General features: G+C 36.5%; 1 protein-coding gene across 5 annotated transcripts; it reads left to right on the forward strand.

Moving 5' to 3' along the window:
* The first annotated feature begins 807 nt into the window (after nt 1-807).
* LOC133550669 (gastrula zinc finger protein XlCGF57.1-like) lies at nt 808-14160 on the forward strand. 5 transcript variants are annotated; one of them, XM_061896616.1, is made up of 4 exons: nt 859-949; nt 1895-1934; nt 2001-2068; nt 10644-14160. In XM_061896616.1, exon 4 carries the CDS (start codon nt 10691-10693, stop codon nt 12185-12187), a length of 1497 nt encoding a protein of 498 aa, XP_061752600.1. In that variant the 5' UTR covers nt 859-949; nt 1895-1934; nt 2001-2068; nt 10644-10690; the 3' UTR covers nt 12188-14160. The 5 variants fall into 5 exon arrangements, with proteins under 5 accessions (XP_061752596.1, XP_061752597.1, XP_061752600.1 ...); XM_061896615.1 differs by having other exon boundaries at nt 1895-2068; nt 10626-14160; XM_061896614.1 differs by having other exon boundaries at nt 1895-2068.
* Nucleotides 14161-15308: the final 1148 nt, after the last annotated feature.

The following is a 15308-nucleotide window of genomic DNA, read 5'->3' on the forward strand; positions in this document are numbered from 1 at the left end:
ACACACACACACACACACACACACACACACCATTGCACCCGACATAGACAAACAACAAAACTAACTTGTATGTAATGTAGGACAAGCACCCAATATAGGTATTGCACACACACACACACACACACACACACACAGACACACACACACACACACACACACACACACACACACACACACACACACACCATTGCACCCGACATAGACAAACAACAAAACTAACTTGTATGTAATGTAGGACAAGCACCCAATATACATATTGCACACACACACACACACACACACACACACACACACACACACACACACACACACACACACACACACACACACACACACACACACACCATTGCACCCGACATAGACAAAGAACAAAACTAACTTGTATGTAATGTAGGACAAGCACCCAATATACATATTGCACACACACACACACACACACACACACACACACACACACACACACACACACACACACACACACACACACACACACACACACACACCATTGCACCCGACATAGACAAAGAACAAAACTAACTTGAGCTGGTTGTTTACAAGCTCGGGTCAAAGCAGCAGTGAAGTTGGTAAAGAGATATGCATGTGTAGGTTTTGTTAAACACACATTTTCCATAATTAGTTTTTTTGGTGTTTTACTGCAGTGTGTCCAATCTTCAGGTTTGATCCCTTCTTCTTGTTTTTTAATGTACACATCGCCGTGGGCATATACACATATTTGCTCAGGGTTGAGCTCCAAAAAGTCTGTCTGCCATTGATTTAGTGAGCTAACAGTTGCAGTACTGCTGGTGTGCGAATGATATGGGAGCGCAGTAATGCTCACAAAGTGCAATGTGTTTCCACAGAGAGATACAAGAAGTCCGCAGACATCATTCCCTGACACACCTGCTCAGTTGGGACACAAAGACTCTCCAAGCGCATGTCAGAAGTCAAGGTTTGTAAAGTACTGCAACTACTAGTGGTACAAGTAGGCAACACTCTGCAGTGTTTAGTGGCTCTCCAACACACACCCGACAGCGCGAGAAACCTAGAAAAATACACACAACCACCAAAACCATCATTTATTTATGTCATCATTTATTACTGTAGCTTTATTCACTGTATCCATCACTCCTTATGTATTATAACTCATCTTGTTTTTTTCAAAGTGATTAAGTGTACTTTTCTTCTTACTTCTGCACAATAACCCCAACATGATAACCATGGCGAGCAGTAGAGAATATTGAAGGATTTTTAGTCAAGAACATTGGTGCAATACATCTTTGCACAATTTGGACCAGTATTTAAGTTGAAAGTATAAAAATGGTGTAAATGTATCAATAAGGGCTTTAAAGGCCTACTGAAGGCCACTACTAGCCACCACGCAGTCTGATAGTTTATATATCAATGATGAAATATTAACATTGTCTGATAGTTTATATATCAATGATGAAATATTAACATTGTCTGATAGTTTATATATCAATGATGAAATATTAACATTGTCTGATAGTCTGATAGTTTATATATCAATGATGAAATATTAACATTGCAACACATGCCAATACGGCCTTTTTAGTTTACTAAATTGCAATTTTAAATTTCCTGGGAGTTTCGTCTTGAAAACGTCGCGTAATGATGACGTGTACGCTTGACGTCACGGGCTGTAAGGAAGTATGAGCGCTGCACACACACACAGCTAAAAGTCATGTGCTTTAACGGCATAATTACACAGTAGTTTGGACATCTGTGTTGCTGAATCTTTTGCAATTTGTTCAATTAATATTGGAGAAGTCAAAGTAGAAAGATGGAGTTGGGAAGCTTTAGCCTTTAGCCACACAAACACACGGTGATTCCTTGTTTAAAATTCCCGGAGGTGAAACTTTACTATGGATTACAGCCAACATGGATCCCGACCGAATGTCAACCAGCAGGTCTCGGTGAGAAAATTGTGGTAAAAAGTTGCTTCTTACCAGAGATCAGCTGAGCTTGTGCCGCCCATAAAGCTGCCATCGACTTCCCTGAGACACTGCGGGTCAACACCCGGCCGTGGACACACCCCTCCGACTATTAGGTAATGTTAAACTCACTAAAACACTAGCAACACAATAGAAAGGTAAGGGATTTCCCAGAATTATCCTAGTAAATGTGTCTAAAAACATCTGAATCCGTCCAAATGCAATCGCAATTTTTTTTAAAAACTTTTATTTATTTATTTTTTTCTAGTCCGTCGCTATCAATATTCTCAAACACAAATCTTTCATCCTCGCTCAAATTAATGGGGAAATTGTCGTTTTCTCGGTCCGAATAGTTCTTTTTGTTGGAGACTCCCATTAAAAACAATGTGAATATGTGAGGAGTCATCAACATGTGATGTCATCGTCTGCGACTTCCTGTAAAGGCAGGGCTTTTCTCTTAGCCACCAAAAGTTGCCAACTTTATCGTGGATGTTCTCTACTAAATCCTTTCAGCAAAAATATGGCAATATCGCAAAATGATGAAGTATGACACATAGAATGGAGCTGCTATCCCCGTTTAAATAAGAACATCTCATTTCTGTAGGCCTTTAAGTACATTATGTTTGTGTAAGGTACTTTTTTGAAACATTTATTTTGTTAGCGCAGTCAGACCGGATGTGGCGCACCACGCTATTACTGTGAAGGGAGGAAGTGTACTGTGCTGTTCTCAGCTTGACCAGTCAAGAGGTGACTTGAGGCCCCCCAAAAAGAAAGACTGCCTCTCAAGTTGCGACTGCTGTTTGTACATTGATGTTACATCCATGATGTCCACAACAACAACACAACAGATGTGTTGTGTGTGTATGATTGTTTGTACATTGATGTTACATCCATGATGTCCACAACAACAACACAACAGATGTGTTTTGTTGTGTGTGTATGATTGTTTGTACATTGATGTTACATCCATGATGTCCACAACAACAACACAACAGATGTGTTGTGTGTGTATGATTGTTTGTACATTGATGTTACATCCATGATGTCCACAACAACAACACAACAGATGACATGTGTTGTGTGTGTATGATTGTTTGTACATTGATGTTACATCCATGATGTCCACAACAACAACACAACAGATGTGTTGTGTGTGTATGATTGTTTGTACATTGATGTTACATCCATGATGTCCACAACAACAACACAACAGATGTGTTTTGTTGTGTGTGTATGATTGTTTGTACATTGATGTTACATCCATGATGTCCACAACAACAACACAACAGATGTGTTGTGTGTGTATGATTGTTTGTACATTGATGTTACATCCATGATGTCCACAACAACAACACAACAGATGACATGTGTTGTGTGTGTATGATTGTTTGTACATTGATGTTACATCCATGATGTCCACAACAACAACACAACAGATGTGTTGTGTGTGTATGATTGTTTGTACATTGATGTTATATCCATGATGTCCACAACAACAACACAACAGATGTGTTGTGTTGTGTGTGTATGATTGTTTGTACATTGATGTTACATCCATGATGTCCACAACAACAACACAACAGATGTGTTGTGTGTGTATGATTGTTTGTACATTGATGTTACATCCATGATGTCCACAACAACAACACAACAGATGTGTTGTGTGTGTATGATTGTTTGTACATTGATGTTACATCCATGATGTCCACAACAACAACACAACAGATGTGTTGTGTGTGTATGATTGTTTGTATATTGATGTTACATCCATGATGTCCACAACAACAACACAACAGGTGTGTTGTGTTGTGTGTGTATGATTGTTTGTACATTGATGTTACATCCATGCTGTCCACAACAACAACACAACAGATGTGCTGTGTGTGTATGATTGTTTGTACATTGATGTTACATCCATGATGTCCACAACAACAACACAACAGGTGTGTTGTGTTGTGTGTGTATGATTGTTTGTACATTGATGTTACATCCATGATGTCCACAACAACAACACAACAGATGTGTTGTGTTGTGTGTGTATGATTGTTTGTACATTGATGTTACATCCATGATGTCCACAACAACAACACAACAGATGTGTTGTGTTGTGTGTGTATGATTGTTTGTACATTGATGTTACATCCATGATGTCCACAACAACAACACAACAGATGTGTTGTGTGTGTATGATTGTTTGTACATTGATGTTACATCCATGATGTCCACAACAACAACACAACAGGTGTGTTGTGTTGTGTGTGTATGATTGTTTGTACATTGATGTTACATCCATGATGTCCACAACAACAACACAACAGATGTGTTGTGTGTGTATGATTGTTTGTACATTGATGTTACATCCATGATGTCCACAACAACAACACAACAGATGACATGTGTTGTGTGTGTATGATTGTTTGTACATTGATGTTACATCCATGATGTCCACAACAACAACACAACAGATGTGTTGTGTGTGTATGATTGTTTGTACATTGATGTTATATCCATGATGTCCACAACAACAACACAACAGATGTGTTGTGTTGTGTGTGTATGATTGTTTGTACATTGATGTTACATCCATGATGTCCACAACAACAACACAACAGATGTGTTGTGTGTGTATGATTGTTTGTACATTGATGTTACATCCATGATGTCCACAACAACAACACAACAGATGTGTTGTGTGTGTATGATTGTTTGTACATTGATGTTACATCCATGATGTCCACAACAACAACACAACAGATGTGTTGTGTGTGTATGATTGTTTGTATATTGATGTTACATCCATGATGTCCACAACAACAACACAACAGGTGTGTTGTGTTGTGTGTGTATGATTGTTTGTACATTGATGTTACATCCATGCTGTCCACAACAACAACACAACAGATGTGCTGTGTGTGTATGATTGTTTGTACATTGATGTTACATCCATGATGTCCACAACAACAACACAACAGGTGTGTTGTGTTGTGTGTGTATGATTGTTTGTACATTGATGTTACATCCATGATGTCCACAACAACAACACAACAGATGTGTTGTGTTGTGTGTGTATGATTGTTTGTACATTGATGTTACATCCATGATGTCCACAACAACAACACAACAGATGTGTTGTGTTGTGTGTGTATGATTGTTTGTACATTGATGTTACATCCATGATGTCCACAACAACAACACAACAGATGTGTTGTGTGTGTATGATTGTTTGTACATTGATGTTACATCCATGATGTCCACAACAACAACACAACAGGTGTGTTGTGTTGTGTGTGTATGATTGTTTGTACATTGATGTTACATCCATGATGTCCACAACAACAACACAACAGATGTGTTGTGTGTGTATGATTGTTTGTACATTGATGTTACATCCATGATGTCCACAACAACAACACAACAGATGTGTTGTGTGTGTATGATTGTTTGTACATTGATGTTATATCCATGATGTCCACAACAACAACACAACAGATGTGTTGTGTTGTGTGTGTATGATTGTCTGTACATTGATGTTACATCCATGATGTCCACAACAACAACACAACAGATGTGTTGTGTGTATATGATTGTTTGTACATTGATGTTACATCCATGATGTCCACAACAACAACACAACAGATGTGTTGTGTTGTGTGTGTATGATTGTTTGTATATTGATGTTACATCCATGATGTCCACAACAACAACACAACAGGTGTGTTGTGTTGTGTGTGTATGATTGTTTGTACATTGATGTTACATCCATGATGTCCACAACAACAACACAACAGATGTGTTGTGTTGTGTGTGTATGATTGTTTGTACATTGATGTTACATCCATGATGTCCATAACAACAACACAACAGGTGTGTTGTGTTGTGTGTGTATGATTGTTTGTACATTGATGTTACATCCATGATGTCCACAACAACAACACAACAGATGCGTTGTGTTGTGTGTGTATGATTGTTTGTACATTGATGTTACATCCATGATGTCCATAACAACAACACAACAGATGTGTTGTGTTGTGTGTGTATGATTGTTTGTACATTGATGTTACATCCATGATGTCCACAACAACAACACAACAGATGACATGTGTTGTGTGTGTATGATTGTTTGTATATTGATGTTACATCCATGATGTTGTTCACAACAACACAACAGATGTGTTGTGTTGTGTGTGTATGATTGTTTGTACATTGATGTTACATCCATGATGTCCACAACAACAACACAACAGATGTGTTGTGTTGTGTGTGTATGATTGTTTGTACATTGATGTTACATCCATGATGTCCACAACAACAACACAACAGATGACATGTGTTGTGTGTGTATGATTGTTTGTACATTGATGTTACATCCATGATGTCCACAACAACAACACAACAGATGACATGTGTTGTGTGTGTATGATTGTTTGTACATTGATGTTACATCCATGATGTCCACAACACAACAGATGTGTTGTGTGTGTATGATTGTTTGTACATTGATGTTATATCCATGATGTCCACAACAACAACACAACAGATGTGTTGTGTTGTGTGTGTATGATTGTTTGTACATTGATGTTACATCCATGATGTCCACAACAACAACACAAAAGATGTATTGTGGTGTGTGTGTATGATTGTTTGCATATCGATGTTACATCCATGATGTCCACAACAACAACACAACAGATGTGTTTTGTTGTGTGTGTATGATTGTTTGTACATTGATGTTACATCCATGATGTCCACAACAACAACACAAAAGATGTGTTGTGGTGTGTGTGTATTATTGTTTGTATATTGATGTTACATCCATGATGTCCACAACAACAACACAACAGATGTGTTGTGTTGTGTGTGTATGATTGTTTGTAAATTGATGTTACATCCATGATGTCCACAACAACAACACAACAGATGTGTTTTGTTGTGTGTGTATGATTGTTTGTACATTGATGTTACATCCATGATGTCCACAACAACAACACAAAAGATGTGTTGTGGTGTGTTTGTTTGATTGTTTGTATATTGATGTTACATCCATGATGTCCACAACAACAACACAACAGATGTGTTGTGTTGTGTGTGTATGATTGTTTGTACATTGATGTTACATCCATGATGTCCACAACAACAACACAAAAGATGTGTTGTGGTGTATGTGTATGATTGTTTGTATATTGATGTTACATCCATGATGTCCACAACAACACAACAGATGACATGTGTTGTGTTGTGTGTGTATGATTGTTTGTACATTGATGTTACATCCATGATGTCCTTCACAACAACACAGCATATGACTTATGTTGTGTGTGTGTGATTGTTTGTACATTGAAGTTAAATCCATGATTTCCTTCACAACAACACAACAGATGTGTTGTGTGTGTGTATGATTGTTTGTACATTGATGTTACATCCATGATGTCCTTCACAACAACACAACAGATGTGTTGTGTGTGTATGATTGTTTGTACATTGATGTTACATCCATGATGTCCTTCACAACAACACAGCAGATGACTTGTGTTGTGTGTGTATGATTGTTTGTACATTGATGTTACATCCATGATGTTGTTCACAACAACACAACAGATGTGTTGTGTGTGTATGATTGTTTGTACATTGATGTTACATCCATGATGTCCTTCACAACAACACAACAGATGACATGTGTTGTGTGTGTATGATTGTTTGTACATTGATGTTACACTCATGATGTCGTTCACAACACACCAGATGAAATGTGTTGTGTGTGTGTGTGTGTGTGCGTGTGTGTGTGTGTGTGTGTGTGTGTGTGTGTGTGTGTGTGTATGATTGTTTGTACTTTGATGTTCCACTCATGATGTCCTTCACAACACAACAGATGAAATGTGCTGTGTGTGTGAATGATTGTTTGTACATTGATGTTACATCCATGATGTCCACAACAACAACACAACAGATGTGTTGTGTGTGTATGATTGTTTGTACATTGATGTTACATCCATGATGTCCACAACAACAACACAACAGATGTGCTGTGTGTGTGAATGATTGTTTGTACATTGATGTTACATCCATGATGTCCACAACAACAACACAACAGATGACATGTGTTGTGTGTGTATGATTGTTTGTACATTGATGTCACAACCATGATGTCGTTCACAACACAACAGATGAAATGTGTTGTGTGTGTGTGTGTGTGTGATTGTTTGTACTTTGATGTTCCACTCATGATGTCCTTCACAACACAACAGATGAAATGTGCTGTGTGTGTGAATGATTGTTTGTACATTGATGTTACATCCATGATGTCGTTCACAACAACACAACAGATTACGTGTTGTGTGTGTATGATTGTTTGTGCATTGAAAACAAATGACATTTATATATTATCGCATTGTAGTGTGTAGAAGAAGTTAAACGTCTAACGCTTGCTATTTTTAACTTTTATTGAGAATCTTATGACAACAGCCGTCCCAATTCCAACAGTTGCTTCGAATACACAACAACACTTCCTCATTCTTCGCCAATGGTCTGTGTGTTTGAGAAAATACATATAAAATAAAAACCACACGAACACAAAAACTGTGTGTATATGTATGTATATGTATATGTATATATATATATATATATATATATATATATATATATATATATATATATATATATATATACACACATATATGAATAGAATAGAGTTTTATTGTCATTGCAATGAACAGGTTCAAAGAACAACGAAATTGGAGCAGATCCTCCTTAGGTGCATATACAATATGGTAATATAAATAGTACAAAAAAAAAAGATAGAGATGTATCTATGTATATGTATAGATATCCACACAGATGCATATATGAATATATATATATACACACATACATATAACATTATTGCACATTGTAGTCCGGAAAAATAGGAAAAAAATGTAAACATTTTTTTTTCTATTTTTTTCGTATATGTATGTGTGTGTATATATATATATGTGTGTATGTATGTATGTATGTATTTATATATATGTATGTATATATACATATGTATGTATATATGTATCTGTATATATATGTATATATGTACATATATATATATATATGTATATATATATGTATCTGTATATATATGTACATATATATATGTATGTATATATGTATCTGTATATATATTTATATATGTACATACATATATATGTATGTATATGTATATACATATATGTGTATATATGTATATGTATACAAACATACATATGTATGTATGTTTGTATACATATACATATATATATACATATAAGTATATACATATCAGAAAGATGGCGTCGCCCGGAAGGGCTGTGACCTCGAGGAGCTCCTGCTAAAGATGGAACATTTGGCAGAAATACCGGACAATTCTACAAACTTTATGGCTGGCTCACATCGTGGTCACTCCGTGATCACGTACGACCGCCAGACACTTCTGGATGTGGACATATCGGGCCGTTTTGGACTGATAGACGCGTGCGTGCTATGTATGTATATATATATGTACGTGTATATATATATGTATGTATATATATATATATATATATATATATATACACACACACACATATCAGGGCTGCGAATCTTTGGGTGTCCCATGATTCGATTCAATATCGATTCTTAGGGTCACGATTTGATAATATATCGATTTTTCGATTCGATTTGATTCTCGATTCAAAAAGGATATTTTCCCGATTGAAAAGGATTGTGTATTCATTCAATACATAGATTTCAGCAGGATCTACCCCAGTCTGCTCACATGCTAGCAGAGCAGTAGATTTTTGTAAAAAGCTTTTATAATTGTAAAGGACAATGTTTTATCAACTGATTGCAATAATGTAAATTTGTTTGAACTATTAAAGGAAGCAAAAATATGACATATTTTATCTTTGTGAAAACATTGGACACAGTGTGTTGTCCAGCTTATGAGATGCCATGCAAGTGTAAGCCACTGTGACACTATTGTTCTTTTCGATTATTTTTATAAATGTCTAATGATAATGTCAATGAGGGATTTTTAATCACTGCTTTGCTGAAATCATAATATTGATACTGTTAATCATTTTTGTTTCACTACTTTTGGTTTGTTCTGTGTGGTGTTTGTGTCTCCTCTCAATTGTTCTGTTTATTGCAGTTCTGAGTGTTGCTGGCTCAGCTTTGCTTTTGGAATTGGATTGCACTGTTATGGTATTGCTGTGTAGTGTTTTGTTGGATTGATAAGAAAAATAAAATAAAATAAAAAAATCGATTTAAAACAAAAAAAAGGGAATCGATTCTGAATCGCACAACGTATTCGATTCGATTCGTATTAGAATCGATTTTCCCCCACACCCCTACTATGTATGTATGTATATATATATATATATATGTGTCTGTGTATATGTATATGTATATGTATATATATCTCCTTACATTTGCATATGCACAGAGACTTAGCTGCCAAAAAAAGACTGTGATCACCAAAAACGGAGTTGCCAAAACCTAACTGTCATTTGTACTGATTAGTTTCTTTAAAAAGTAAGTAAAATATGTAAGAAATGAATCATAAATCTTTTTTTATTGGAGATTTTATTCTTAGGCGCTCTGCCCAGGCCTTTCAGAACATAGGCTGGTGCAGAACAATGTCTCCTTTTGACTGAAAAAAAAAAAAAAAGACTTTTCTGAAGCATTTGTTAGTCTTCTTGTGTCCTGCAGACGACTGTGAAGAAGATCTCCCTGAGCAGCAACAGTGGACCTCAAGGATGGAACAGGATGAGCTCCAGCGCCTTTATATTAAAGAGGAAGAGGAGGAGCCCCTGCAAATAAAAGAGGAAAAGGAGGAGTCTCAGTATGCCCATTTTAAAGGGGGAGAAGAGGAGCCGCCAAAACAACCCCAGATTAAAGAGGAACAGCCACATACCTCTTACATTAAGGAGGAAAAGGAATCACAGCCCCCCCTCACATTACAGACAAAGAGGAGTCATAACTCCGCTCACATTAAAGAGGAAGACGAGGAACACAGCATCGGTCAGGAGGGAAGTGAAGATGAGGAGGTCAAAGGTGAAAGTGAGGAGGAGCCTCCAAGTCAACACATGACAAGAGAAGCTGGAGGACCACCAGCAGACAACTTCTTAGCTCCACCATCACTTTCACACTCTGATGATGGAGACCACTGTGGAGGACCACCAGCAGACAACTTCTTAGCTCCACCATCAAGCTCACGCTCTGATGATGGAGACCACTGTGGAGGACCACCAGCAGACAAGTTGTTAGCTCCACCATCCAGCTCACACTCTGATGATGGAGACCACTGTGGAGGACCACCAGCAGACAAGTTGTTAGCTCCACTATCAGACAGTGAGGACACAAGGTCCCACTCTGATGATGACGACTGTAAAGATGACCAGACACACTTTAAATGTCGTCAGTGTGACAAAAGGTTCAAATACCGCCGTAGTCTGAAAAGACACATGAAAATACACACTGGAGAGAAAAGATTTTCCTGTTCAATCTGTGGCAAAGATTTTAGTCAAAGGAAACATTTGAAAACACACAAGAGCATACACGCTGGAGAGAAACCTTTTTTGTGTTCAGAATGTGGTAAAGGTTTTGCACGAAAAACTAGGTTGAAAGAACACATGAGAACACACACTGGAGAAAAACCTTTTTCCTGCTCTGTATGTGGTAGAGACTTTGGACGGAAAAACTTGCTGAAAGAACACATGAGGACGCACACTGGAGAAAAACCATTTTCTTGTTCAATCTGTGGCAAAGATTTTGTACAAAGACAGTGTTTTAAAGTACACATGAGAATACACACTGGGGAAAAACCTTTCACCTGTTCGATCTGCGGTAAATATCTTGTTCAAAGACAACATTTGAAAATACACATGAGAACACACACTGGAGAAAAACCCTTTCCCTGCTCAGTATGTGGCAAAGGTTTTGCTCAGAAAAGCGTTTTAAAAGAGCACATGAGAATACACACTGGAGAAAAACCTTTTTCTTGTACCAACTGTGGTAAAAGTTTTACACGAACATACGATTTGAAAGTGCACATGAGAATGCACACTGGAGAAAAGCCTTTTACCTGTTCAATCTGTGGTAAAGGTTTTGTACGGAGTCAGTATTTGAAAGAACACATGAGGACACACACGGGAGAGAAAGTGTTTAGTTGTAATGTGTGTCATGAAAGATTCTCCAATAAGTACCAGTGTAAGAAACACAAGTGTGCTGGTGACAACAGCAGCAGCAAATGAGTAAAACAGTTATATATATATATATATAGAGAGAGAGAGAGTTAGTATGTTAACTTTGACTTTCTAACATCAGCACATCAGCTCATATAATGTCTTGTTACTACGGTTCGAGCATTTATAGATGAGCTAATGTTTTGTCAGTCATGTACATGCATTAATATGCAACATTGTGTCTTTCTGGAAAAAAGAAAGGGAGACATTTGACTGAAAATACAAGTAAATAATACAACACATGGTACATACAATGAACATTTTATGTGTCTAAAGATATCAATATTTCTGTTTTATACTTAAAATAGTTTTATATAGGTTAGTTTTATATAATGATCAAGTGTTACATATTGTTTCTAATTGTAAAAGATTGTATAGATTAACTCCCGTATATGATATACATATTAGTTTGAAATGTTTTATACTTTTGCTTTTGAGTACTGATGGAGATAGATTTTCTCTCATTCAAGGGTGCTACTGGAAAATATTCCAAATATTGTAACATCAAATAGAAACCCTATAGAACAGGTCTTAAATTACAAGTACTTGGGTTTTACTCTTGATCAGGAGCTTTCATTTAAAGCCAATATTAACAACTTGGTCTCTAAGCTTAGGGTAAAGCTTGGTTTCCTTTTTAGAAATAAAAACTGCTTCTCTCTTAAAGTCAGAAAGAAATTGGTGACAGCGACTATTTTGCCTGTAATTGATTATGGAGACGTGCTTTATTTTAGTGCTTCATCTAAATGCCTGCAGTCCTTGGACACTGTTTTTCACTCAGCACTAAGATTTGTTACTGGGTGTGGTAGTCTCAGCCACCACTGTCCATCAACTGTAAATGAAGTCAGACTTATCTTCATTGAGTGCAGGCAGATACACACATTGGCTGACTGTCATTTATAAAGCTCTTTTAGGTTTAATACCTCCATACTTGTGCACTTTGTTACAAAAAAAAACAGCTCTTATGCGTTACGTTCTAACAATTTGTATGTTTTAACTATTCCCCATGTATGAACTGAATTTGGCAAAAGAGCTTTTGGTGTTGCCCCTATGGCATGGAATGCATTGCAGACAAAATCTAAACTTACTGAACTAATTCCATTTGGAGCCTTCCGTTCTGTCCTGAGGGACAGAGCGCAAGAGACTTTTGCTGAGTGCCTGTGTTTTTAAAAGGTGTAAATCTTTATTGTTTTACAGTTCTCTTTTATGTATTTTAAAATGTATGCCTTAATGTATTACTATTTTGAAACTGCTCTGTGACATGTGCTGTTGACCTCTTGGCCAGGTCACCCTTGTGAAAGAGATCTTGATCTCAATGGGTTTCTTATCTGGTTAAATAAAGGTTCTACTATAGATATCCGAAAGGTTGTTATATCTAGATTGGTTTCCAAAAGCTTTGATTATAAATGAATCCCAGGCAGAGTTTCTCATTTTGCAATTTTATTACCAAAGCTCTGGGGGACCAATCTAGATACAACAACCTTTCAATCGCATTGCTCAAATTGATCTGACTCTACTATGGAAGTTTTCCCCTCCTACTCCCTCTCACCCGCCCCCCTTCTTCTCCTCTCCCCTTCCTCCTAACCTGGTACAGTTGAGATAAAAAAGGGTGTTATGACTTCTCGCTATATTCCAACTTTCAAGGCCTATGCATGGCTCATACTTAGCTATTCTAAAATATGACTAGGATTTAAAAATATATCTTTCTCCATCAGTAGACACATTCCTATTAATTCATATGTTCACATCTTCTGGACCACTTCAAGAAGCCTATTATTGACTTTGTTTTATACAAGATCATTTACATTTTAAATGTGTGACTTTATGAATCATTTGTTTGGTCTTAATAATCCATTCTGTCAATGATCTGTATTACTGTATTTTATTATGAATATTGTTTTACATGCATGTCCCCAGGCCTTTATGCAATAAGCAATGTATACGTCAACAAAAGTTGGGTACAATAAATGTAATATTTGTTGTGAGTCTTCTGTTTCTTCTTTGATTCAAATTTGTGGCTAACAATCATAATTTAGTATTAAAGTTGTAATAGCATGGTTTTATCACAATTATTATTATCTGGACCCAATGGTTCCTCGGGTGAGGCTCTCATGAGTGCTGCGCCCTCCAGTGGTGGTTGTGATGACTACTATTTTCACAAGGCAACTCCTTGCATCCAGTCATGGGATGTCTTGACAATACACAAACTGGCCAAATGAACTCAACTCTAACCAAATGACAAGTATACTAAGGATACCTTATATATAAAAAAAATATATATGTAAATATTAGGGCTGCGAATCTTTGGGTGTCCCACGTTTCGATTCAATATCGATTCTTGGGGTCACGATTCGATTATATATCCATTTCTTCGATTCAACGCGATTCTCGATTCAAAAAGGATATTTTTCTGATTGAAAATGATTGTGTATTCATTCAATACATAGATTTCAGCAGGATCTACCCCAGTCTGCTCACATGCTAGCAGAGCAGTAGATTTTTGTAAAAAGTTTTTATAATTGTAAAGGACAATGTTTTATCAACTGATTGCAATAATGTAAATTTGTTTTAACTATTAAAAGGAAGCAAAAATAAGACTTATTTTATCTTAGTGAAAACATTGGACACAGTGTGTTGTCCAGCTTATGAGATGCCATGCAAGTGTAAGCCACTGTGACACTATTGTTCTTTTCTATTATTTTTATAAATGTCTAATGATAATGTCAATGAGGGATTTTTAATCACTGCTATGCTGAAATGATAACTAATATTTATACTGTTGTTGATAATATTCATTTATGTTTCACTACTTTTGTTTTGTTCTGTGTGGTGTTTGTGTCTCCTCTCAATTGCTGTTTATTGCAGTTCTGAGTGTTGCTGGCTCAGCTTTGCTTTTGGAATTGGATTTCATTGTTATGGTTTTGCTTTGTAGTGGTTTGTTGGATTGATAAGAAAAAAAAAATTATAAAAAAAAAAGAAAAAGAGAATCGATTCGTATTTGAATCAATTTTTCCCCCCACACCCCTAATATATATATATATATATGTATATATGTAATAATAATAAAGCGCCATATAAATCTAATCCATTATTATTATACATATGTACGTATACGTATATATGTATATATATA

The sequence above is a fragment of the Nerophis ophidion genome, linkage group LG04, assembly GCF_033978795.1.
Source record: "Nerophis ophidion isolate RoL-2023_Sa linkage group LG04, RoL_Noph_v1.0, whole genome shotgun sequence".
NCBI classification, from domain to species: Eukaryota; Metazoa; Chordata; class Actinopteri; order Syngnathiformes; family Syngnathidae; genus Nerophis; species Nerophis ophidion.

Excerpts from the sequence above, each read along its gene's own strand:
- LOC133550669 (XM_061896612.1), top strand. The coding sequence starts at position 847 with ATGTGTTTCCACAGAGAGATACAAGAAGTCCGCAGACATCATTCCCTG. Across the intron at positions 950-10,625 it reads AGCGCATGTCAGAAGTCAAG|TCTTCTTGTGTCCTGCAGAC; the intron begins GTTTGTAAAGTA and ends AGCATTTGTTAG.